The sequence below is a fragment of the Coloeus monedula genome (assembly GCF_965178545.1).
Source record: "Coloeus monedula genome assembly, chromosome: 2".
In the NCBI taxonomy this organism is placed as follows: domain Eukaryota; kingdom Metazoa; phylum Chordata; class Aves; order Passeriformes; family Corvidae; genus Coloeus; species Coloeus monedula.
The window spans coordinates 33777751-33804291 of NC_138782.1; the positions used below are offsets into that span (position 1 = coordinate 33777751).

Here is a 26541-nt window from a genome sequence, read left to right on the forward strand (position 1 = left end):
AATACTAATGGGGGCACCAATTAAAAACTTGTGTTAGTTCATAACTATCATTTTATACTAGTGAAACTGTGATGGTTAGAAATATTCAAGACAAGTTGAACTGAAAATTTTGGCAATCTGTTCTGAATTTTTTACGTATTGACCAGTCAGTATAGCTAAATATAGTAAATCTAATAGTGTGTTCTAGAAGATGGCAGTAGGAAATCTAATCTTAATTTGTCTTATTTCATGTCTTCCTGATATAATTTGGCTTCTGAATGCTGCACAGGGGAAGTCAAATATAGACTCGAATATGACAGGAGATACTTTGTTCTAGTAATTTCTTGATATAGACTTCTTTAATGATGGGTGGTTTTCTGCTGTATAAACTAAAGCATTCTGGAGATGACTGTGATTTATATTGCTGATTGTCATCGTGTTCTGAACTTGCAGAATATGGTGGTGTGGTAGAGTGCTTTGGGTTTGTGTGTTCTTTTTTTTGTTAGATGTGTAAATATTTGTGACTGAGTCAGGCTGTTCTGTGAAGTTGAAATTTTGCACTTACTCAGGCAGGGTCTTTGGGCTGACATAATAGTGATGGAGTGTTTTCAAGTAGTGTTTGTGTGAAGCAGCAGAGCACCTGGAATGAGTGATGCTTTAATTGGGGGGTTTTTAAGTGATTTTTCTTAGTGGAAAAGCTGTGAAGGATTTATTCCTTGAATGAGTATATGACACTGCTCTGCTCACTTACCTGTTGTATAAGGAAAAAAGATTTTTTTCTCTCTGTACTTTGTCATGTCAGTTTGTTAAATCTGAGCTCTGAGAGCATGTTATCAATAAAGAAATGAGCAAACGTCATTCATCAGGAAGTGCACACTTTGATGTCTTTGGCATAGCCAGTCTGAGAGATCTTTACTTTTTCTAGGCAAGCTCCTGATTATTCTACTACCTAAGTGAAAATCAAAAAGCTGTTTGATTATTTTTGTTCTCATTTTGCAGTCAGTCAGTTTTCTACATGAATAAGAGCCACTGGAGTTTTTACCTGCTGATTCTTAGTTGGCACCAAAAGACAGAGAGAAAGATTGTGACAGACAGAAATCCCAAGTAGTTAGAAATGGTTAAAAAAAGTGATTCCAAGCAACACTTTTTTTTCTCATCAGTGTTCTTATAGCAATCTAAGTTTAAAGGAATATTTTGAGCTATACTGCCAAGTCCCTAAATCTTGTAGTGTTTCAAAGTAAACTTGAACTACTGAATGGTATTATATTGATTTGATTAGTTCTCTACATTTCATTTTCTTCTAGTGGTTTTGTAATATTGCCTATTATTTTGGTCATGGATTCTGTAATTCTTGCATAACTAAAACAAGCTACAATTTCAGGGAGTCACTCCTTTAAAGATTATTTTTAATAGCTACAATTTAAAATAGCCATTAACTTTTTGCCGTATTTGAATTTCCCTTGATTAAAAAAATAAAATTCAATTTAATTTCTGTTTATTTAGGGGGTATATTTTTTTGTTCTTATTTCTCTTTTCCAGGCTGCTCTTCTAAGTATTGTACTGAGAGACTCATTTGCAGCTCCTGAAAAGGACATTTTCCAAGCTTTGATGAACTGGTGTAAACATAACCCCAAGGAAAACCATGCTGAAATCATGCAAGCAGTACGTTTGCCACTAATGAGTCTAACAGAACTACTGAACGTTGTAAGACCTTCTGGATTGTTGTCACCTGATGCCATCCTAGATGCCATTAAGATTCGTTCTGAGAGTAGGGACATGGACCTCAACTACAGGGGCATGTTAAGTAAGCATCAGATTTTTTGTTTGTTTCCTTCAGACTGTAGTTGTCTGGAGGATGTGGTTAATTTGTGCTTTGAGTTTTCATTTATTACTGTGTGTTATAAAAGGCTTACAATACGAAACGTATTGTTATGTAACTGTTCATGCCGTTTTTATTCCTTTATATTAGTCAATTATTTTCTTGCTTTGTATCTCAGATATTGCTCAAACATGAATGTAATACCATTTTCCTAGAGGAAGTGGTAATTCAGTAGAAAAAGTTTTACAAAAACATGGAAAATAAAAATGAATTGGCTGTGAGATAAATGATATTTAAATGATTTTATGTTGATGGTGACTTGTTTTCTTCATAAATATTTTCATAATTTCTCCACTACTTATGACTTTTCACTTACTCTTTACCTGTTTGTCTAAATAGTTAAACAAGTCTCTGAAATTGTTTTAGTGGAAGCCTAAGAAATGTAAGAAGCCTTGTGTTTGACTTTTTTTTCTGTGCTCTCTGTTAATTCAACAATAGTATCTAACACTCAAGCTTTAAAAAGATATTGTTAACCATCAATAAAAAGATATTGTTAACCACACATCAATGTGTGATTTATAGGGAGAATTTGGCCTACAGTAAAAATTAAGTTAAATGTTCTTTAAGAGCCTGCGCTGTATTCTCAGTCATGCATGATGAGCACAGAAGACTACTGCTATCTCAGAATTGCATATTCTCTTTGTTCTCCCTTAGAAGTTACAGTTATTAATATTTAACCATATGAGTTAATATTAGGATATTGTAAAAGTCTTCTCATGCAAGACATTCTGTTGACATTGCAGTAGATAAATTTGAATAAGTCAAATGGTCTTTTCTGGCTTCTTTTCCTGGATATATATCTCCACAATAACATGCTCCTAATCGCAGCATTTCTGAGAGTGGAATTTCTTTGTTGTTTTAGTACTCATTCAGAACCTTGGAACTTTTTCTATTTGTGGAAACATTGACCACCACTTACCACTTCAAATTCTGTTCTTTATATGTCAAATTTTTAACACCCAGTTAAAATTCATACTTCTGTTGCCAACCTGCCTGAAAAGTTTGGGGTAGCTTTTCATCATTTAGCTTTCAGATCATATTTTCTAGGATCTCTCCTCAAAGATGGCTGTTAAAAATGTCTTTTGAAGAGGGTAGTTTACAGAGTGTTGTTTTGTAGCTGAAGTTAGGGATTGTTATCCCCAGTTAGCTTGAAGGAAGATGTTCCTAGGACACAAGCTTATTACTGTGAAATATTGGCATAAAAAGCTTGCTTTTCCATCTGGGTTCAAAGCCCAAGTATCCAGAAGTTTCCCACTTCACCTGAGTTCATTTACCTTTGCAGGGTACTGGAAGCTCATATAGCTGTCGAAGGAGCGTGTGTGGCTATACTGCTGTATACGCCACTCTGCAAATTCATGATGCATCTTGAACATTTGATACACATCTTGTACATTTAAGTTTCTTCCACTTAGGAGGAGAAAAATCCAATAAAACCCAAACCAAAAGCAAACAACAGTTGACAGGTGCAACAGAATTCTGTAAAATCATGAAGGGGACTGCTACATAATATCACAACTACATAATCATCAGTAAATTAGCACAACTTTATTACCATAAAACATGTAGGAGATACCAAATGAAACTGAGGAAGCTAAATTTTCTTAATGCCTCTTTTTTTTCTCCTTTTCTTATTTTTTTTTTTTTTCCCCAGAGGATGTGTTTGCAGCCAAGAAAGGATACTACCAATAATCTTTGGTCTGACCTAACAGAGTTGATATCCAGAACATTTAATTTGCAGTATGAGAGTGCAAAATTTAAGCAATTATTTCCTTTTCTTCTTAGTACCAGGGGAGAATATTGCAACAATGAAATATGGAGCACAAGTTGTGAAAGGGGAGCTGAAGTCTGCTCTTTTAGATGGAGATACTCAGAACTATGACCTGGATCATGGCTTCTCTCGACACCCGATCAACGACGACTGCCGGTCCGGAATTGAAATTAAGCTAGGCCAGCCCTCAATAATCAACCACGTACGAATTCTCCTGTGGGACAGAGACAGTCGGTAGGTGCCAAGGTGACATAAAAAGGGAAAGTAGTGCATTTTGTACTGATGATGATGTAGCAGTGCAAACTATAAATTAAATATTTTCTGGAAACAGCATGATGGTGTTGGAGATGACTATTGCAAGATTTATTTGAAAAAACCCTGATTTTTAAGTGTAATTCTGGTTACTTACACACCAGATCATATTTTGAGATGTTAAACTACCTTAAAATATTAAAATTTTTTTACATCTTTGCATTTCAAACGTTGAAATTTTTTTTTGTTCCAATTTTTTCAATACATCAAAACCATTAAGAAATGGCACACTTTGACAATAAGATTGGACTTGATCTTAGAGGTCTTTTCCAGCCTAAATGATTCTGTGATTCTGTAATTCAGAGGTAATAATTTAGTAGACAGCTCAGCAGTTATTCATAAGCTATTAAAAACAATAAAACAGGCTACTTACACATTTATTATATACCTTATCACCTTTCTGATAAAGAATTAATTTTATTTTCAGACTAATAGTTTAGAGTTGTAGAACAGTTGCATTTTGCTTTTTCAGCTAAGCCATGTTACTTCAGAACAGGTTGTATAAAAGTTTTATTTAGGGTGGGGTTTTTGTAAATGTAAATTCATTTTTAAATATGAATTAGTTACTAATAATTCAAAACCAATTTCATTAAGTCTTAGCTATTTAACTGTTTCAAATAAGTTCTCCTACTTCAGTTCAATTCAAATTTGTTTCACCTCTATTTCTTTTGTTAAGATTAAAAAGTGAATCTTTGGTGGTATAAGGAACTGCTTCATATAGTATTATACTAGTTGTGTCAAAAGATCAACCAAATTTATGAACCAATTATCAACCAAATTTATAAAATCTGAAACAGTATTAGAGATATATTAATAGTAAGTTCTCTAGCAATTTTTGGAGAACTCATATAACTGGTAAAATGCCCCTCATCTGCAAGGCATAAATTGGCATCTGCTGAAACTCAGGGAAAAAAAGGGTTTTTTTGGGACGACTTCTTACAAAGTTATCTGTTGCTTGGTGTCCTATGCACTTCGTCTGAAATTAGTAGAACAAACTATTGTTGCTGGCAGAATGTCAGACTAGGTGCATCTCTAGAGCTTTTGTCTTCATAAGATACTGAGGGCTCAATGGTTTACGATCTAGTTTCTGTGTCATCCTGATTTTTAAAATTTTTTCTTTTTGAATCCTCTTGATTTCTGTGGAAAGTTTGCTATTGGACTTTCTTTTGCTTCCTAGCAGGTATAGTACTGGAATTAACACTGTCTGTCCTGTGCAAGGCCAGGAGTTGCACTTTGATCATCCTAGGGGGTCCCTTCTAATTCAGAATATTCTGTGATTCTCTGTTCTATGAATTGTCAAGCTTTTTTCCCTCCAGTAACTCAACTGTCTAAGATAAATGGAAATGGAGGCATTTGGAGTACTTGGTCCATTTGTGGGCTCCTCAGTATAAGATATTGACCTGCTGGAGTGAGTTCAGCAGGACACCAAGATGATGAAGGCTTGAGCACATGGGAACCTGCTTTTTTAAGATGAGCAGGCTTAGAAGGGAGAATTTGTTGCTCTTCTCACCTGTTCAGTGGAAGAATATAGAGAATGCAGGGACAGAATTCTCTTGAAGCTGTGTGCTGAGAGTGCAAAGAGCAGTGGATACAAGCAACAAGATAAATTCATATTAAATATTAGGAAAACAATTCACAGTGGGGTAGTTGGCCTTGGGAAGAGTTTGGCCAGAGACATGTGCCAAAATGTACCAGCCAAGATCTTAAGGAACTTGCTCTGGGATTGTCCTTGCTTTTTGTGGAGGTTTTTTCCTTTCTACAGTCTTTATCTAAGAATTGCTGGCCACTTAACTGCATCTTTCTCATGGGATACATGAGTGATGTCTTCTAGAGAGGTGTTTTAGCACCTGTACAGACATGTAGAGATCCGTACAGCATGATTGCTTCTTTTTGAACATTTTTTTAAGCTATACTGTTCATTTTAACTGTGTGAAACTTTGGTCTATTGGATCTTCTTAACAGAACCAAATGCAAACTAACAGGTGTTTTACACCTCTAGTTCAGGGGTCTTAACAGATGAATCGTAGCTGTAAAAGTGCTAAGGGGAGTAGCTGTCAAAACTGCATCTGCAAAGAAGGTGCTATCCAGTCTTAAAAAAAATTAAGGGTATACTATTGTGTAGGATAATGGAACTGTGTTTTTGAGGTAATATTTCTTTGTTTGGTACCTTCAGAAACTGAAAAGTAGCATGTTGTGTGTTGGTTACAAATATATGTTAACTAGCAATGATGATGTGAGAATCTCTAAATTCTCAGGGCACAGAGGTCTTCAAGTAACCTTTGTATCCAAACTGTTCAAACTCTAAAACTTAGGGGCCTAGTTTGGTCAAGTACACGTATGTTAGTAATAGTAATGTTGCTAAAACACATTGTATTTGTGTGGGTTGTGAATATTACACATCTGATTGGTGTAAATATGAAAGCTGGTTATGCAATTGACATTTAAAGACTCAGCCTTACCTTTCCAAATGCTTAAATTGGTATTAACAACTATCTGACACTTTTTAAGGATTTTTAAACAATATTGCTTTAAATAAGTACTCTTGTAAGTCCTCAGGAAAATTGGAAATATTAGCCAAGGCATTAAAGTTTAACAAGAAATGCTTGTGTAGAACTCTGGAGGAGCAACTCTTCTTCAGAAATCCGTGTGAAAGAGTGCTAAGTGCTGACATAGTGCTGTTGAAATGCCTGTGAATGTTGCAGACTAGTAACTTAGGAGAAAGAAAACACTCTGAAACATATATTCAGTGATTTGCTGTTCCACAAGTGATACTTCTACTTTATTCTAAGCCTTACAGTCACGGATATAATAGGAAATTAGCTGTGACGTCTAAGTTCTAGTTTGGGTTTGCTTTCTCTTAACAGCAAACTATAAGGTAAACATAACTGATAAGCAAAAGGAAGAGACACATTCTGTTAATGGCTTTTTTATTTTTCATGAGGTAATTTTGGAGTGTGTAAGGAAGTAGTGACAGGCTCGATGATGTATCATAAAGAACTGAAAGGGTCAGAAGTGAAGAACAGTATCAGTGAAAATGTTCATAAAGCAAATCTGCTTTTTTCACGTGAGGGTTTGAATTTGCATTTTTGATCTACTAATTGTTGGGTTTTTTTCTTTATTGATTTGGCAATAGAAATAGTACCATATCACTGGTGGTTTAGTTTTATTCCACGAGGAAGGAATACAAATGATAATTTTTATGACTGGGTTAAAAGTCTCCATTTAATTTTTTTGAAGCATAGGAGTCTGATCTAATGACTGTAGATTGTGAGTGTGTGGATGTTTTAAATCATTCTGAAAACACATCTTAACATAACTGTGTGAGAGTTTGTTTTCAAAGCTAGTTTGAAAATAGGGATCTGGGTAAGAACAGCTTTCTTTTAAACACAGCTGAAAATCACAGAAGACAGTGTAAAATTGAATACCTAAAATTTGTCAACTTGTATTCTAACCAGTGTTTTTTGACAATCCATAGGTCTTATTCCTACTACATTGAGGTGTCCATGGATGAGCTGGACTGGATTCGGGTTATCGATCACTCTAAATACCTCTGTCGGTCCTGGCAGAACCTGTATTTTCCTGCCCGTGTCTGCAGGTTAGTTCATCAGTGTAATATACAGTGGGTAACATTAAAGAATGTAGACACCAGATTAAGTTGCCAGATTTGGCTACTTCATTAGGTATTCTGAAAATGTATTATATCACAACTTTAATCAGCTATGCTAAAAAAATTGTTTATCTTAGTGGATGCTTTTCTAGTATTAGTATCATTGATAAAATGCAGGTGTGTCCAGTTTGAAAGCTCTGGTTTTTCCATATCTACGTATCTCCTTCTCTTTTTTTTTTTTTTTTTTTTTTTTTTTTTTTTTTTTTTGAGTTATACCCGCTTTTTTTTGCAGCTGATGTGGGGTTTTTTTCACTCCGTAAACATCCATTCCTTGACTGCCTAAATGTTTATACTGCGCTTACATACTTACTATAGAACTCTGAAATGTATTTTAATGTATTATATATTTTCTACTGATACACTGTTTTAAGTAGTTGTGCAAGAGAGAAAGGGGAAAGTTACAACTCAGGAGCTTTGAGGAATGCCTTATAAGGAGGTGATTGTTCCGCTCTGCTCTGCAGTGGTGCAGCCTCACCTTGAGTTCTCTGTGCAGTTTTGGGTGCCACAATATAAGAAGGATAATAAACTATTAGAGAGCATCCAAAGGAGGGCAGTGAAGATAGCAAAAGCCCTTGAGGGGAAGCCGTATGAAGAGTGCCCAAGGTCGCTTGGTCTGTTCAGCCTGGAGAAGAGGAAACTGAGGGGAGGACCTAATTGCAGTTAAAACTTCTTGTGAGGGGAAGAGGAGGGGCAGGCACTGATCTTTTCTTTGTAGTAACCAGTGACAGGGCACAGAGGAATGGCCTGAAGTTGTGTGAAGGGAGGGTTAGGTTGGATATGAGGAAAAAGCTCTTCACCCAGAGGGTGGTGGGACACTGGAACAGGCTCCCCAGGGAAATGGACACAGCACCAGCCTGGCAGAGTTCAGGGAGTGTTTGGGCAATACTCTTGGGCACGTGATGTCACTCTTGGGATAATGCTGTGCAGGGCCAGGAGTTGGACTCTGTGATCCTGGTGGCCCCTTCCAACTCAGCTTATTCTGAGGGTCTGTCCTGTGTAAACAGCTGGATGGGTTTAACCGTTGTTAAAGTGATGGTGGTTTTTTTACTGTAGGTGTTGGGAATTCTGGACAAAGCTGATAATCACATTAAAGCTGCCTTATTCAAAAAACGGAATTGAGGTCATTGATAGGGAGGACACAACCTGCAGAGACCAATGATATGGTCATCATTAGGTTTTGGGTCACAGACCCTGAGAGGAAATGATCTGTACTGTAATAATTATTCTGTAGACACAAACTTTTTAATTGGCATGGTGACTCTTGGAATCCCCATGGAGAGGTTTGCTTTCTTTTTCCCAAAGAATTACCTCTTTTTCTGATAGTTGCTGCTCCACAACACAGGATTGCTGGCATGCAGTTGAAGTTTATGGGAAAAGGATCAGCTGGGTCACTTGTGTCTCTTTTTCTCAGATAAATCTTTCTCAGCCTTCCTGTCCCTCAATAAGTTCATAGTGAATGTAGCTGACTTGAAATTTATTTTTCCTGACACGAAGGCATACTCACCTTTTCCCATAAGTTTTATGATTCTGATTTTATTGTTTTCTATTTCTGAAATGGTTGGTGCTGTCCCTTAGTTTGTGTGTGTATCTGATAACTTTTTGCTTAAAGGTGTCTGTGATAAATCATAGCAATGATGAAAAGCCTCATGAGATTCTGTTTTGGTGAAGGCTCTTCACAGCCTTTCCTGAAAGTGCAGAGAGGGAGTAGCAGAGAGGAGAATGTTATTCCAAAGTTTTAGATGGTACTTTACTTGGTTTTTGGCACGAAAGGATCTCTTAACCCTCTGTAAGGGACTTGCTCTCTGTTGGAAGAGCACATTATCAAGAGGGAGTTTATTTCGTGTGGTGTTTTTGTATGCACAGGTTTATAATTTCTACATGCACAAGCACACCTGGGAACCTCCCCCTTGCCGTTTTATTTTGGCATATACACTTGTCCAGGTAGCTAAAGCACAGATTTCCTTATCACATAGTCATGCCTCTAATCTTTCCTGTTCTGCTCCATGATTTACAGGAATCCTCTTCTATAAATCTTTGTACCTCATTGTCATATCCAGAGTGGTGTGGAATTTCTTGGATGTGCAGCTTCTTTGCAGAACAAGTGGAAGAGCTAAGGAGAAAGTCATATAGCAGCATAAGTTTATGAGCACTTATTGTTAAGGAGCAGTAACCCTCAGGCAAAATATGAGTTCTCAGATGAGTCAACATAATAATTAATGATAGTTTAGATAAGGTTGTTCTGTAATCTTTATTTACATCAGTGAATTGAAGCCTACATTATCATAAGACTGCATTGGCTAGTCAAAAGTAAAAGTGGCTATAATTCACTGGTTTTTTTATGTACTTTTTTCCTGTAAATAGAAAGAAAAGGCTGTTTAAAATGTATTTAGAGATGTAAAATTGCTGACAAATTTTTGAGGCATTCCACTTTAAGAACTTGTAATCTAATTATGTTAATGTAAATAGTTAGGTATAACTTGAAGGTTGACTCTGATTTGATCAGGAATTATGATCAAATTCCCTCCGAGAGGGAGACTTTGAGCAGGGGAAGCTAGGTACACGTAGATAGTAGTATCAGAGACTTATTTATCTGCCTTTAAATCAATATTCTGTTCAGAAAGAAGTAAGCAAGGACTACTAAACTCTTCTTTTGTCTCCAAGTTCAGTGTTTTGTGATAATGTATTTAAAGTAGTTCAGTTTACTTTGAGTTAATTTAGTTATTTCTAGTGAACTAACATACACAAAACAGAAATCCTACTATACATAGCAGGTTTTTGTCACCTAAAAAAGAGGTGTTCTCCAGTCTTGTGAGATGTAGAAGATTTAAAATATGAACTAATACGAGATTATCAGAATGTTTTCTTTTAATATTTGATATTCTATTTCACAGGCATGTTGCACATGCTTATCAAGGGGCAGATATGTTTTAAGCATTTTATATGCTCTGTTTTGCTCAATGCTGCTTCTGTTGTGTAGTCTTGTTTTAGTGTCACAAGTCCCAATGCCAAAATTTTCCTGTTAATGGACAACAGTATGGAGAAGTGGAAGCATCATGTTATGTTCTGTCTTCTTGCCATTAGTTTTGGCATTTTTCTCTTTTTGTCTTACTAATGCAGATAATATTTTTGGAAGCAACCACCTAGGGAACTGTGCTGCAATTTTTTTAAAGTTTTGCATGCATTTTTAGCAGATAATCATGGGCTAAATGCCTTAGCAAGAAGGGCTTGAGATAGGTGGGGGTTTGGGTTTTTTTTATTTTAAAAAAGTTTATTTTAGCTCAAAGTGCCTTATGACATCACTGTATAAAATGACTTTCTGAGGAGAAACAAAGAATTGAAGAGTAGGATTATTGGGTAGGGTTTTTTATTTATACACCTTTTTCCAAAGTGGGGGAGTAGAAATTTCCAGATTCTCTACAGGTTGAAGGACGGCCAGTTGTCTGATACACTAGAGCAATTGTTCAAGCATAGATTATAAACAGGATATGAGCCTTGTAACATTAGGCAAGGTTACTTGCTTTTTTGAGTTACCTTTCACATAAGTATTAGTTGTAAAAGGTGAGAGGTGTCAATGTCTGAACTGATATGTTCATCTAAGTTTTAAGAACTGCCATGGGCATAAAAATTGATGGAGTGTGTATTTTATTTGCATGTATGCAGGTTAGGGTTTTGTTTGTCTTTTTGAAAACCTGTAACTTTACTCTTGAACAAATCTATCCATGTTTAGTTCTACAATCAATGCCTCTCACACAAGCTGGATGAAAAAATGCAACATTCTGGCCCATACCAGTTAAATAAAATAAATAATTTAAACCACAGTGAATTAAGACCAATTCAGTCTCCTTAATGAGGCATTTGTCATGGCTGTCATAGTCTCTATCATGACTTGATTTTTTTGATATATGGAGCATTATGGAATATTCACATAGTGTTGGCATTAGGGGCATTATTGTGCTTCCCATAAAAGATAATTTGTACTTGGCAAAGCACATACCAAACTATCCAAACTGATTAGGCAAAATCAAATATGTAACATGATAAGGTTTTTTACACTTTTAGATTCTTCCTGTTATTTATATGCTCAAGTCTGTCTTAATAGGTTCAGAGTAATTTTTGCCAGCCATAACCTCTGTTAGATTAATAGGTGGAAAAAATGGAAGGACAATAACCAAAGACTGAAAATCTAGAATGAAAAGGAGATGAGAAGATTGTGCTTTCTCATACACATCAGATGATTTATTTGTTATTTGTAGGATGTATTTCCTGATTTAGTTATACAAGCTAATTTGTACAAAGATGATTACTTGTTCAGTGCCAAAGCTTAGTGTAACAAGTAAGAGGGTGTTGCTGTATTTAGAGGGGTTTTAGTAAAAAAAAAAAGTTGAGTATAATATGTGGGGGTTTTATTGAGATAATTGTGTTTTAGACTTTTAACTTTTGTTTTAAATGCTTTTTGAATACATTATTCTACCATCTTTAAAAATTGAACAGTCATATACTATGCAGAAAAAAACAAGAGAGTGAGATTACAAGGCAATTTTTTCCCTTTTTTTTACTCAATATGGTAATGCATTTTTTTAGAATTTCTTTTGTTTGCACTTTTATAACAACTTTCATGCAGAGCTGAAAACTCTTTAGAGGGAAGACAGAACACAGAAAATGTTCAGTATAATCAAGTTCCTGTGCAAGTTAAGAGCACGTGTCAGGTTCATAGTTATTCAATCTTCCTCTTGTAGCAGGGCATGTTAAAACCACTAAAGATCTTTGAGCAAGTAATGCTGTTTTCTTTTTATCCTTCTCACTTTTTTCATCCTTCCATTTTTGTTTTGCAACATCATCTTTTTAGTTCGTCCTTGACCACTGCATTTGAAGAACTGCATTAAAAGAATTACAAGAAAATGAAAAAATTTCAGGTTTCATAATAAGGCAAATGTAGCCACAAGGTGTCACTACAATAAAAGTTTAAAAGACCTAATTTCTTTCTGTTGACACTCTTTTGATGAAAGTGTTATTCCTACTGTGTGCTTTTTTACTGTATTAAACTTCCCAGATTTATGAAATCATTCTGGTTTGCTGTTTATGCTGTAGAGGGAGCAAGTACACAGTTAGTACATAAAATCAGAAGGAAACCTTCAATACATTTTCCATCTCAATCTGGCACTGGGTCATTCTGGGTTTTGATTGGGGAAGTATTTCCTTGGCAGACCAATTTATAGTCTGAAATCAATGCTATTTTGTCAGCAATACCAACATCCGGAAAATATAATGAAAGGGTAAAGAGATCAGTTTTTATCTGTATTTCCTATTATTTTATTGTCTTAGCTCTATTTGTGATTATAATAATGTGATTTATCAAAGGGAAATATTACTTATTACTGCATAAACTTTTGGTCCTAAAGCATGTTTCTATTACGAGAACTGATAGATGCCTGTAGAATCATGCTGTAAATGTGGGAAATTATTTATGCATATTCTTTTTCCTCTTTTTAGAATCTTCTTTAAGCTGAAAAATCTTGAGGTTTTCTGATACTAGTGTGTTGAATTAATAGTGATATAAGTGCTCCATGTTTCTCTTAAAGCACTTGCCTACTATAGAAAGTGTGGCATTAGAATCTTTACTTTAGAAGGTGTACTTGTATATTAAATGTATTTATTGGTGCAGAGAAAATTACTTACCTTTCATTAAGCATTGATGATACTGGGTGGGTTTTTGGTTTAGTGCTTCAACAGTTTTTGCTACTAATGATTACACCATTTTTAATCCTCTGCTTGAGTGAAGACAAACTAAATTGTAGACCGTGTTTCATGAACATTGAAGAAAATGCAAAAAGAGTGATGTTTCAGTACTAAGGCAGTTCTAAACTCAGAAATGCTAGTAGTTGTGCACAATTATTTTGCATGTAATGATATGCAAGGAGATGTGATTTTCAAGTGTAGGCTAGACGAAACATTTGTCTTTAATTCTGGTCTTAATCAGGCGGCTTCAGATAACTGTGCTTTCTTCTGGTGGTGGTGCAGTAATTTTATTTTTCTTTCCATCTGGGAGAGTCATTGAAATTAGCTAGTGATTAAGCAGCAGTGTCTCGCTTTCAGGCTTACCAGTAGTTTTCTGACAACCTTATCTGTTATAGGTAGACATTTTGCAGTTTTCCTGAGCTTAGTGGAATCTTAGTAGATAATAACTTGCCAAAAGATGTTCCAAATAAGGTTTGATATAAGAAGATGTTGAAACAAGTGAGGAGTCTACTCTTGAGGAAAATGCAGTTGAAGCATTGTCCTGCATGCTTGAAATAAACTGAGGGGAAAGCAGTGTCTGCAGATCTAGTTTAGTACTGGGAGTGGTTTTTATGTATTGTTTCCCCTTTCCCAGCGGGGATGGTGGTGTTCAGAAAAAGCATGCAGACATCCAAAAGAAGCTTTTGAACATTGTTTTAACTTAAAATGAAGCCCTATTACACCTCTGACCTAACTAGAAAACAGAGTTGCTGGCAAGAGCTTGGTAAGGCCTTCAGTCAGTCTGAAAAGTATGTGAAAATTTTTTCATCAGTAAGTCCTTTGTATCCTTAGAAAAGGACTTCTTGCAAATGGAATGATTAAATTTGGGCAATTGAAACCATCTTTACCTTAGTTTCTGTATCTGAGACCTACAAATAGTTGCACAGGCAACATGTTGATTAGTTATTATTTTTGCACTGTTCTTTGGGAAGCATTGACTGTTGTGTAAATATTTTATTTCTAACTGTGCAGATATGCTGATGTCTGTGAGTTTAGGAAGAAAACCCAACCTTGCTGCATAATTCAAATTAGCTTTTCTTTATCTCTGGATAACTGAAATTTTAAAATCTTTTCCTGATTCCAGTACTGTAAGTAATACATTAATAATGCAATGTCCAGAAATAAGTAAAAATTATCTTGATTTGTGTTACAGAAGCATATTAATAAATAAAAGCAATTTTGAAATGTTACTCCAGACCTTTGAGGCTTTTCACTGACATTATTTTCAAAAATCAATTTTCATTGCAGGCATGCAGTTGTCTTTTTTGTTTTGGGGGTGGGAAGTAGAGCTCATCGTTCTTTCTAAGGATGCGATCATTTTGAGGTGTCTTTATTGTCATGTTTCCAATACCTTGCCTTTTAACTGTAAAATATGAGGAAATGGTTTCCTGTAGTCTCCAATTTAGTGGATAGCTGCTGCTTATTTTTCTGTCTATCAATGTTTAAACATCCTTTTTTTCTCTTCCAGTAGGTTTTTTCTGTTCCTAAGATAACGCAATAGTCTGAGATTTTTCAAACAATGTAGATCATCTACACAGGATCAAGAAAGCTATTTCCTTATCTGGGTTGGGCTGTTTATTGATTTAAAAGACCTTTTTCTTCATTTCAGGTTATGTATGCTTTTGATCTTAAGCTTACACTTCTAAATTCAGCTCCAAATGTGCTCGTAGTGATAGAAAAGCTCATTTCTCTACAGGAATAATCAATAGTATTTTTCATCAAGAAGTTTATCAAAGCAGCTTTTTTCTTCTCAAATTCCTTCTCCTGTCTATCATAGCAATTTCAATTATGCTAACCTAAAGAGCCCAACTCAGCTTTGAGGAAAAGTAAAAAAGCTAGTGTGCATTTAAACTGTTGATGACAACCTGCCAGACAACTTATCATCTGAAAATGAGTATTCATCTGAAAAAGTGTGTGTAGAGGGTCAATATACCTTGTATAGAAACACCTGAGAAATGTGGAGAGCCTACCAATCTAGTTTGTTGGACGTGAATTATTGAAAAAATAGTATAATATATTACTTTCTTTTTGCTTTATGGTTTGGAAGACACAATTAAGTTTTTAAGATACCTAGATTACATATTTCTCATGTTTGACATAATAAGTAGTTTTTTGTATTGTGGTTGGAATTTTTGTAGTCTGAATTTTGAAGTATTCATTGTGAGTTTCTTAAACTCTGAATTGTCTCTAGGTCTGTTTTCAGTGTTTCACCTCATAAATGAGGTCTGATGTAGATGAAAATTATCAGTAATTATTCAGCTTGATAGTGATACATAGAGATAAACCTAAATGCTGAATTATCAAATTGTTGATAATAATTCTACAGTAAGCTGTATTTTAAAGTTAATGTTACGTAGGACAAACGTGTGTTTAAAAGCCATCTTCAGCACTTCTTTAAACCCTCTTCTGTTTTTCTCTTGCACTCCAAGAGCTACAAAACTTGCCATATATATTTATAAAGACATGCTTTTCCAAAAGGAAATCGTGTTTTGGCAAATTTTTAAGAATTCTGGTTTATTTTAGTTTCTTGATCAGTGATGGCCATCTGTTGAAGTTGTTTGATGCCGTTGTGTAAAGCATTTCTCTCTATCCCCATTTCTTAGCAGATAATGGGCATGGTTTGCCAGTGTGTATCTGAAACACTGTACTACACTTGAAACTGTACATTATGAATATTCAAATTGTTTACATGAAACCAAGTAATGCACTTCTGTGGATTCACTTTTCAGTGTCTAAGTTTATAAAGCCAACATTAGGCCAGTCTTAGTTGTGGGATACTTTGGATGTTAAAAATTTTATAGAAAAACAAATTTGTCTGTGATTAAACTTGATTCTTTGTTCACAAACCTGTTATCTTCTGTGCAGCATAAAGGTAAGCTCATGAGTAGGAAAGCCTTAAAGTAAGCTACTCTTCCGTGTCCTTTTTTCTCCTCAAAAGAAACTCGTGCAACTTGTTTTGAAGTTAAGCTTCTTGGGCTTGGCCTGTATTTGCTCTTTCTCACCTCAGTTTCAGTTGGGAGGATGGGGCTGATGGCCCCATTTGATGCAGCTTTTAAAAGGTTTTTAAAAGGAATATTCACTCTTTAACATGACAGAAGATAGGATACAAACAGTTGAAAATGAAAAATCAAACTGAACAAATTATGTGCTATAAAGAACCAAATTTGTAGAGAATAAGACATGAACATGTATGTAAGTCTCTTCAACTCTCAGAAATGAATGAGTGAAGGAAAGAAAGCAATGGAAGAGAAATGTACTGCTCCAAAAAAATACACTGTTCGGGGAAAAATATCTTTGCAAGTAAAAAATGTTTCAAGAGGGGTTTTTTAATGGTAGGATTAATGATAGGAAAACCACGTGGGATTTATGATAAGAAAGAATGATTGGTTTTTCTAAAACACCAGATTCTGCATTTGGGTTTTGATTTTTACCACAAAGCAACTTTTACAGCTTTATACTTTCAAGCTGATTTTTCATTTGTATGATTGGAACAAATTTTTCCATACTTCACCGCAGATGTAATAAAGATCTTGGAAATTTTAGATATTGTAACATCTTTACTGATCAATAAAGTAGTGGTTTCATTACTTTTCTTCATACCATTGTCGTTCTCATTTGTATTGGGGAATAACAGCTGTGATGGGAGGTGTATTAAATATTGATTTCTAAATCTGTATTCTGTTCAATTTAATTACCCTGTCTCTGTTAATGGCAAATTGCAAAGTTGGCTAATCAAGCTGCATTTTCATTAATAATGTAAGTGCCCTGGTGGATCAGGTCAGTGGGCACCTTGCCCTGTGTCCTGTCTCTGATCTCAAGTGCAGGAGGTGTGGGTCAGGGAGAGGCTGTGAGCGCAGACATTCTCTGTGTTCCATCCTTGTACTCCTCTGATCCTGCTAATACATGTTCACAGAGAGCTTGGCCATTAGTTTATATAAGGTCCTTCTCTGACTGGGGTGCTATTAACTGCTTTCAGGTTCTAGTGGCAGCGCTTTCCAGAAGTTCATTAACTACTGCATAAAAAAAAGTAGTTTTATCCATTTAGACAATTCTTTTGCTAGTTTGTTTCCTCTAATTCCAGTATTGTGGGATCTGGTGAATGAAAACTGCATTCACTTTTTCAATTCTTACTAAATGTTTGTGAATGTCAGGCATAGCCCCTTCAACCATTACTCTCTGGTTCCATCTATTCAGTTGCTTTTACGATCTCAGGTGATGTTGGCTGTACCTTCTGTGACTCTAGTATGTACTCCATGAGGTGTGGAGACCAGAACTGTACATGAGCATTTGGGTGCAGCAAGCTGTAACAGTGATAGAACAGCACTGTTTTGTTCTCAGCACCCTTCCCAATGATGTGCCATATTTCACTGATCCCCCCTGCCATTTGACTACCCCAAAAAGCTTACTTTCATCTGCAGACTTGGAGACTGCACTAACAAGAATTTAGGCTTATTAGCTCCCAGGCTACTTAGAAACAAGATTATAGATTTCATTACTTCTGTTCTTCATATTGACACTACTTTGCAAATGAAAACTTTTTTTGGCTTTCACACAGTTCTGTAAGTAGCTATGTGACTCACATGAGACTTCCAGTTCTGTTCAACTTTTAAAAGTAAGATTTGGTAGTATTCTTTTGAATTTGATGCATGGTTTGCAAAGATTAATTCCCTTATATACTTTAGAAGCTAGAACCAAATGGAGGGAGATGGGTTTTTCTGCTTGGTTAGTTGGTTTGGTTTCTTTTTTGGGGTTGGTTGGTTTGTTTGTTTATTTTCTCCAAAACTTTTACTCTAAGCCTATCCAGGGAATTTTCTCAACTTATACATCTGTTTTGGGGGAGAGGATGAAAATCCATGATTTCTTCTTTTTTATCTTCACAGCTAGAGCTGTAGTCTTAAAAACAGTGAAACATTCTGAAGTTAAAATAATTATTTTCTCTCCCATCCTTCTATGAAGAGGCAAAGGGGGAACTTTTTCAGTTGTTTTGCAGTTTATTTTAAAGTTACTTGATTCTTCAGATGTGTGGGATTCGTAGTGGAGTATTTTATACTAATTTTCCATGTGATCTAAGATTATGTATTCATTTTCATATTAATTTATCAGGCACCCCTGGTCTTTTTATACCATCAAAATTTGGATAATAGAGTTTAAAAATAACTTCAGTTAAGAAAGCAATAGCTCAAAAGAGTAATGTGTTACTGTTTCTGTAATAAGCTTTTTAAAGTAGAAATTATGGGTTTAAATGTCACATAGCTTGGACATTTGAAAAATTAACCAGTAAATTATGAGTATGTAATATTGAGGCATACAATCAATCTTAACTGTGCCTTAGGGTGTTTTCATATAGCAGTTGTGTTCCCTCAGTGCATATTAATAAGTTTTTTATCTGATAAGATTTTCTTCTAGTATCTATAGAACTTGGCTTTTTAGAATTGTTATTATTTTTATTGTAGTATTGTTAGCAGGCCAATTTAAATTAATTTTTTTTTCAGTTTTGCTAGTGATGGTAATGTTTTATTTGGAGGGCAAGGGATATTCTTGCTTTGTTTCTTTACAAGAGAATTCTTGATTTTAATTTAATAGCTAGGAAAACTGAATCTGGGTGAAACACTGTATGTATATGCATAGGCACTCTTCCCATTCAGATATTATTTCATCCCTTCTTTTTTAAGGGAAGGATTTAATGTATATTTAGATGAAAACTGATTTTAAAACTTCAATAGATCAAAATAGGGTGAAGGGCTAGAAGATATTATTGCTGATGATTCCAGCTTGTAGTAAATTATAAAGCATAGTAACAGCTGTAAAAAGAGATGACTTCCTCTGTCATATTTCATCTTGCCTTCATAGATAAGTGTGTAAATGAAAGGCAAACAAATTATTTCAATATAGAAAATCTGTAATATTTCTTTGGAGTGAAAATGAATGAAATTGAAATAGTTCACTCTTGGGTGAAACTGGAGACTATAAATGTATTTTATCCTCTTGGTGTGGATTGACATAATGCAGATTAGTAGGAAGAGAATGTTCCTTGTATCATCAACAGTTGTCAGACATGTTCATGAATACTGAATTATAGTAAGGTAAAAGGGGTTCACTGTACTCACAGGTAATTTACACAAAGAGAGTGCAATCCATCTTTTTTACAGAAGCTGCTGTTCACTGCTAGAAATTTTTTTTTTTCAGACTTCCTAATCCTTTTTTATTCTTTGTATTGTGGAAACTTTGTCATTACCTATGCCTTGTCTGCACCATCTATTCATCACCTGATTTCAAGGTTGGTAGCTCAAGGCTCTTTACCATCCTCTGGCATGTGGGCATGTGTTAGCACCATCACATCTGGCACCTAAGTGGTTTTCCCTGTAGGTGTCTGGAGGTAAATATAATAATGTTTGAGCTCAGCAGCCTATTTAGAATATGTTTCTGCAACTGACTGGCAGTCTCTTGGTATTTTCTAGACAATGAAACATCCTTGAAAGGTTCACAGTGTCATGGATTCGCATAGCTATGGAAGTGATTGTCTTGCAAAGAGGTGCTTACAGCTTCCTCTATGACCTGACAGAACCTATCAACTGGCTAGTTTGAATATTGACAATTTTTTAAGCCACTTAAAAAGCTTGACATGCCTCTGTGGTCCACATTTAAGAATGGACAAACCCCGGGAAAGCTCTCTCTTGCTTCCGGCCTTGGGACAGGTAACTGGGCTGGGCCGGTTCGGCCCAGTGGGGCCGGGCCGGGACACAGCCGTGGTGGAGCCGCGCGGCCCTGTTCCATCCACGGCCCCCCTCAGCCCTGTGACGAGCAGACGGCGCGGCCCGGCTCTGCACATCCCCCCAGTGCAGCCAAAGATTCAGCTGAGGCTGCCCCGCTGCCCGGCAAAGAGCATGTGACCAACAGCATAAGCGAATTCCAGCTGCGGGGCACGGGTGAGATTAACCCTTTTAGTGCTCTAAGTTTCCTCCAGAACAGATGAAGCCTGCAGACATTAAGTAAAGAAAGAAGAGCTGAAACCCTGAGGGAGGAGAAAGAGGAGATGCTTAAAGCTGAAATTCTGTTATAAAGCTATGGTGGTGATAGACTATGATACATCAGAGTACCCATTGTAATTTCATGAAAGCATGGGGGGTGGAGCGTTTAACTTGTACTTGTGAGCAAAAGTACCTGTGCTGAAACAAGCAAATGCTGAAGCAGGTGTAATTTGATGAGAAGTTTGAATAGGGAGAGATGGAAGTGATGAGGACTCTTGCTCTAAATCAGAAGGAGAAGACCTCTGTTCCTAGAGATGCTCCCAGAGATAGTCCTAGAGATGAAGATGATGAGGACCCTTGTGCTCCCAGGGAAGAGGGAGGGCCTCTATTCCTAGAGATGAAGACGCTCAGAGAGAGGGGTGAAGAGAACCTTTGTTTCTGAACAGCTCAACCTTAAAATGGTACCCCAGTAGCTCAAGATTGGGCCCTCGAAAGCAGTTGTGGGGAAAGCTGTTAAGTCAGGGGAAGGGACTCTCACATGCAAGCAGAGAACCAACCCGGGTGGCTGTCTTGTGATACTGAAGCCATGAGAGAACTTCTTGTGGAGATGTCTCCATAGCATGAGCAAGAGAGACTCTCCCTAAGTGAACTGAACAAGGTTATTATGGAAGTGGTAAACAGACTGAACATCTCATGGGTTGTCTTTTTAGAGTGGGAGGAGGGGGAAAGGTGGGGGGAGGAGAAGTGTTCTGAGGGTGTGGTCTGACTTTTTTCTTTCTTTTAGGTCTGTTAATAAACTTCTTTATATTCTTTTAAGTTTTGTGCCTGCTTTGCTTTCTCCCACTTGTTATCTCACAGAAGTAAATAAGTAAGTAATGAGTATTTTGGACCAAACCACTTCACTTGAATTAGTGTTTCTTCCCAGTTTACAAACTGAACCCACTACACACATGTAAGTTGAGCTTGTAGGGTTTGTCATGATGATAACCAAGCAAGCTAGCAGGAAAAGCATCTGTAGCCACCAAAGCTGCTGATGGGTCTGGCAACATAGCTAGAAAATGCCTATCTTTTAGAAACTCGAGTTGTGTTTCTCAGTTCTAACTTGGCATTTGTTTCTGTTTTCTGTTTGTCATCAGAAGCACGAAGACTGATAGAAGATACTTGAGGTTTAGGGGTTTGTGGGGTTTTGTATAACAAGTCTGCCACATGATCACATTTTAACAAGATGTTTGGGCTTCTTGAATTAAGGAACAGTTTCTAGGTTGGAATCCTTAAAAGATGCATATTAGATACATTTTTAGTTTGTGCCTAAAATAAATCTAAAAAGGCATTTAGCAACTGGGGAGTTGACTGAACATTTTATTCTGTTCTCTAAGCTTGTTTAGTGCACATTTCTTTCAAAAGTTACTGCTGAAGAATCCTCCAAATCATAGACTAAGGAAAATTGCTTAAAGCAATGCATGGAATGTAAACTGTCTGCCCAGGTTGGCCCGTTTCCTGTATTAACTTTGGCAAATACTGGACCTCATTTAAAAATGTGATGTGTATTTTGGGATGATTCCGTGATATTTTTTATGGTAGGTGTGGCATGTAAGAGGAAGTAGAATCACAGAATCATTTAAGTTGAAAAAGGCCTCTTAGATGTAGTCCAGCCATTAACCCAGCACTGCCAAGTCCACCACCAAACCACATCCACAAGTGCCACATTCACACATGTCTTTTAAGTAAGTTCAGGGATGATAACTCAACAACTTTGCTGGACAGCCTGTTTAAAGCACAGTTGCAGAACTGTTCTTGAGCAACCTCTTTGCGTTTTTGGAGGACTCAATTTATAGGTTTTTTTTCGTTAAATAACTGATTTCTAAATAGATTTTCTCTGACCATCTACTCTCTTTGAACTTAATTGACACCTTTTCTCATTTTGTACTGTGAATGACCAGTGTTAGAGCTGTTCAAAAACAAACTATCAAATTTATTTAGTAGCTACATTTGAAAAAAAAAATTGCTGGAGGGAAAGATATATCTAGGCACTGAAGAACATCTGTTATCCCATTTGATTTTAAGGTAAGCTCAGTGGTACATTAGTTAAAATTGCCATTTTGGTGAAACTCATAATCTAATCTTTATTATGTAGCTTTATGGCTTACATTGTATGCAACTGCTGTGATGCAATTTTAAAAGTTGAATATATTTGTTCTCTAATCCATTACCTAAAATGGAAATGTTTCAGTATGAAAATGTTATAGTCATTATATCTATTTCTTAAGTGCATATGGAAGGAGTGGCTATTGATCTAACAGATTTAATAGTTCTATTCAAAATCTATGGAATAGAAGTAATATTTTGCATCTGAGTAACTGCTGAGTGTAATCCTTCGGGCAGAATTCTGAAAGCAGCTGTAAAACTGGAAAATTACCTTCTTTTCTTTTTCAGGCATAACTGCACTTGAATATCTTTGTTCATTTTAGCTTCTAGTGAATTATGTCTGCATAAGGACCTAAATTATGTATTATTTCACTCAGGTAAGAATTTGGTTTAGCTGTTAAAATTAGAAACTGTATGCAGTTACCATGGAAATTACGTGAAGTAGTTGTGCTTTAAAGAAAACAGAGGTCACCAGTGGAGTCACAAACAATGAATGGAGAGTGCTTTTGTATAAGGTGCATAGGATCAGTGCTAGAAAGGCACTGAGCTGATAGAAAGGGACTGAGCTTTTTAGTGATCTCTGCAGTTTTTTTCCTATTTCCAGTGGCCTTTTTAAAGGAGAGAAGAGCTGTTTCTGGGGTCCTCTGAGCATCTTTTGGTTTGCTTCCTTCCACAGTTTGCTCCTTCTCCTTCTGACTTGTGGTTTTCAGAATCCATCATTGCTACTTCAGACATTGGCTGGAAGTATTGATGGTACTATGGTGCTTTCCTACCACCTAGTCCTTTATGGAGAATTTTTATGATGATCTTGTAGTTAATCTTGATTTGTGGGTCAAGAAGGTCATGTACTAATATGTCAGTTCTTAGTTATTTATAAGCTCTAGCCCAGTTAATACAGTAGTTTCATGGAAGTTGGCTAAAATACTCTTACACTCAGTGAGCAAAAGTTCCACTAAGATGGAATAGACTAATGTGTCTCATCTTAATGATGCACAACTTGCAATAGAAGAGATATATATACAAATTAGCATCACTCAAGGGGAAGAGTTACATTTTTTTGTGGTTTGTTTTCTCATGCAGGATATTTTAGGTGTTCATACATGGTGCTTTAGAGTGAACTTATTCTGTAATAATTATAGGCAAATATTTGTGAAGTTCTACCTCAGAGTTATTAGATCTGGAAGATACAATGGGTATAAAATAAAGTAGTAAACACCAATATGAAGAACAAAAATGGAGAATTCTTATCCAAGTATTCTGAAATATGCTTGTGCTTTTCACAAGGCTTGGAGGTACAGGGGGAGTGTGGTCTTAAAAATAAAGTTGAAAATTTTATTCTTTGTAGAATTATGGCCACACTTCAGTGTTGGAAGAATTGTCATTCACAGTTACTGTAACATTAGATCTTCAGTGGAGAATACTTTATTCCAGGGTCACTGGAGTAATTTTTGTGGCTTGTTTTCTAGAATACAGTTTCTGGTACAAATGGAGGTGCTTGTTTTCTGGCATGCTAGAAGATGCATTTCTTTTTGACTCTGCTTTCCTATTTACACTACTTTCTGTTGAGCAAGTTAAATGCAGCAGTTCACTTGCATGTTAACGATGTCTTGATGCTCACATTCCTCCTCTGTCGCTTTGGTGATCCTTATAGTTAAAAAAGCTGTTAATTCCTTATTTAATCCTTTAAATTCTTTTCCAGGCAAGGGCTAAATGTAGGGGGTTCATTCTGGATCAAAAAACCAGGTGTTAAAACAGCTGATTTCTTGGCCTAGTGACTAACACACAGCTGCCATATGCTGTGCTGTCATTGCTTCATCTTCCTTCAGAAGGCCTTGTTGGAATGGTTCCTGCTAGTCCGCCTCTGCCCTGAGCTCAAGGTTAGAACTGAGGTGGGGATTTTTGACTGATTCTCACTTTTCCTCTTGAAGGGGAAAACATCTGTAGCTCTGCTTAACCTCATATGCTTAAACCGGAAGTTGGTACTCCAGAGTGTATGGGAAACTCTGCCAGCCTCTTACAGAAAAAAAACCCAATTAGTTACATTAGATGTAGACGGAAAATCCAAGAATCAAGATTAAAACTTCCTTTGCTTTATTCCCCCACTTTAGAGTGGTAGGAGATACAAAAAGTCATCAGATTTTTTGGATCATTAGATACCTTCCACTGGCTGTGGATGCTTGAGAGCAGGATGATACATAGTTTGTGAGTGAAGAATAGTTCTTCTTCATATGCACAGTAATTAAGTAGGAAAGCACACTCTTAGATTAAACATGAATATGCTCTTCACCCTTAGCACAGTACCCTAGTGACTCTCAGCAGGCCAGTCATCACTCAAGTGGAAAAGTGCTGATTTAGTCAGTCCCTGGAACAGGCTATGCCTTTGTTTTGCTGAGCTGCTCTTTTCCTTTTCTCTGCTGTTTCTGGTAGGCTTTCTATATTTTGTCATATCAATCTTTTTTTCTTCTGTGTCTTCTTTTTGATGGTCTTAATTCTCGTCTGAGGTAGTGCCAGATAGTAACAGTTTAAAGGTATGCCACGTTTGTGCCTTTCCTTTGTTTTTAGTTTACCTTGCATGGCTTAATTCCCTAAATGCGTTCTTACCTGTAGACAGATGTGGTAAAGACAACCAGAACTCATCATTAATTTCTCTCAGTAAAACTGAGACCTGGGTAATACTGCAGGAAGAAGGGAAGGAAGAATAAGGAGTAAAAGTTTCATACTTGTTGTGGGAAAGACCTTAATTCCTCACTGGAATCAGCTGTTTCTATTCTGGCAGCATCTTCCTGTCCTGAACTGCGAAGATACTTAGAAAAATTTGGACAGCTAGACAAATTCTTTGGTCAGCCATGATACAACAGCTTGTAGATACTGTGTTAATTTAAGGTAAAATGGATCAAATGGTTTCAACAGAATTGGAAGGAATGTTTCGTTGATTTGAGAATGATGGGATATTTGTGCTAGATGAGATTTGGAACTGTTTCAGTAAATGAAATGGCATATATATGTAGTAGTAGGTAGTCAAGATTTTTTGTAAATTTTTTTTGTGTATCTTTGGATAATATAATTGGATTAATACGTAAATGCCTGATAATAAAGTACCTATCAATGTCACTGATTTATTCTCAGAAGTTTCTATCAGAAAATCAGCCTGATAATCACTGTATTTAAAGGGAAACAAATGCTATACTATTTTCTTTCTTGATCCAAATTTTGTAGCTCTTAAAATAAAAAAACCCTATTTCATCCTATTTAAAGGCAGCTGGCATTCTCCAGACTTTCTTTAAATGTACAGTATAATGCTGATAGGGGGATTACATAAATTAAGAAGAACTGTGTAGCTTGTGAGTCTCAGAAGAGCCTGGGCAGAAGACAAGAATAGGAGGATAACCTTTTAATGTAAAGAAAACCTTTTAAACTGAGGGTATGAGGCAAAGGGCACACTAAGCTGTATGTGGAAGGTGGGATTAGGAGCAAGTGTCATGTGCAAGACACAGAAGTATGGCCATGCAAGACAGGCCTAGAGAATGCTTAGGAAAGCTGAACAAACTTAGGAATTTATCATTCGGCCTAGAAAGTATGTTTGTTTCTCATAGTTATTGTTAAAGGTTTAACTTTGAAACTGTTGCAAGTAGCCTATAGCTGTATCTAAAAATTAATGGACTAAATAGTCCCAATGCCTATTCTATAGTCCTGTAATGACCTTTTGCACTTTGGCTATGTCCATCCTATAAAACTCCTTTCAGCTTTCAGAACGTATTGACTGTCCTCATTGCCCTTGGGTGGAATAGCTTCTGGCCCATGTGGATCCTCACTGAAATAGTGCTTCAGAAGGGAGTGCCAGTTGGGCTAGGCTGGAATGGTGTCAGGGACAGGCCTACTACCTTAGCAGTGTGGGTAGTATATCTGCTTCCATTTTCAGATGACCTCAAAAATGGTTAGTGTAGCCAGAATAATCTCGAGACTGAATTCTAGGAGAGTTTTTCCTGTGCTTTTGTGCAGAATGACTGCTGTGCAGAATAGGGGAAAAGTGGGGAGGTAGTAGACGTAA

The 26541-nt window shown here is 36.3% G+C and overlaps 1 protein-coding gene across 3 annotated transcripts in view; it reads left to right on the plus strand.

The window, feature by feature from the left end:
* Positions 1–26541, plus strand: part of BTBD9 (BTB domain containing 9) — a 117380-nt gene that overhangs the window by 8676 nt on the left and 82163 nt on the right. For all 3 annotated transcript variants that reach the window (XM_082302903.1, XM_082302902.1, XM_082302904.1), the window contains exons 5-7: positions 1519–1783; positions 3641–3860; positions 7414–7533. In XM_082302903.1, the coding sequence (XP_082159029.1) occupies positions 1519–1783; positions 3641–3860; positions 7414–7533 (605 nt within the window). The remainder of the gene's footprint in view (positions 1–1518; positions 1784–3640; positions 3861–7413; positions 7534–26541) is intronic.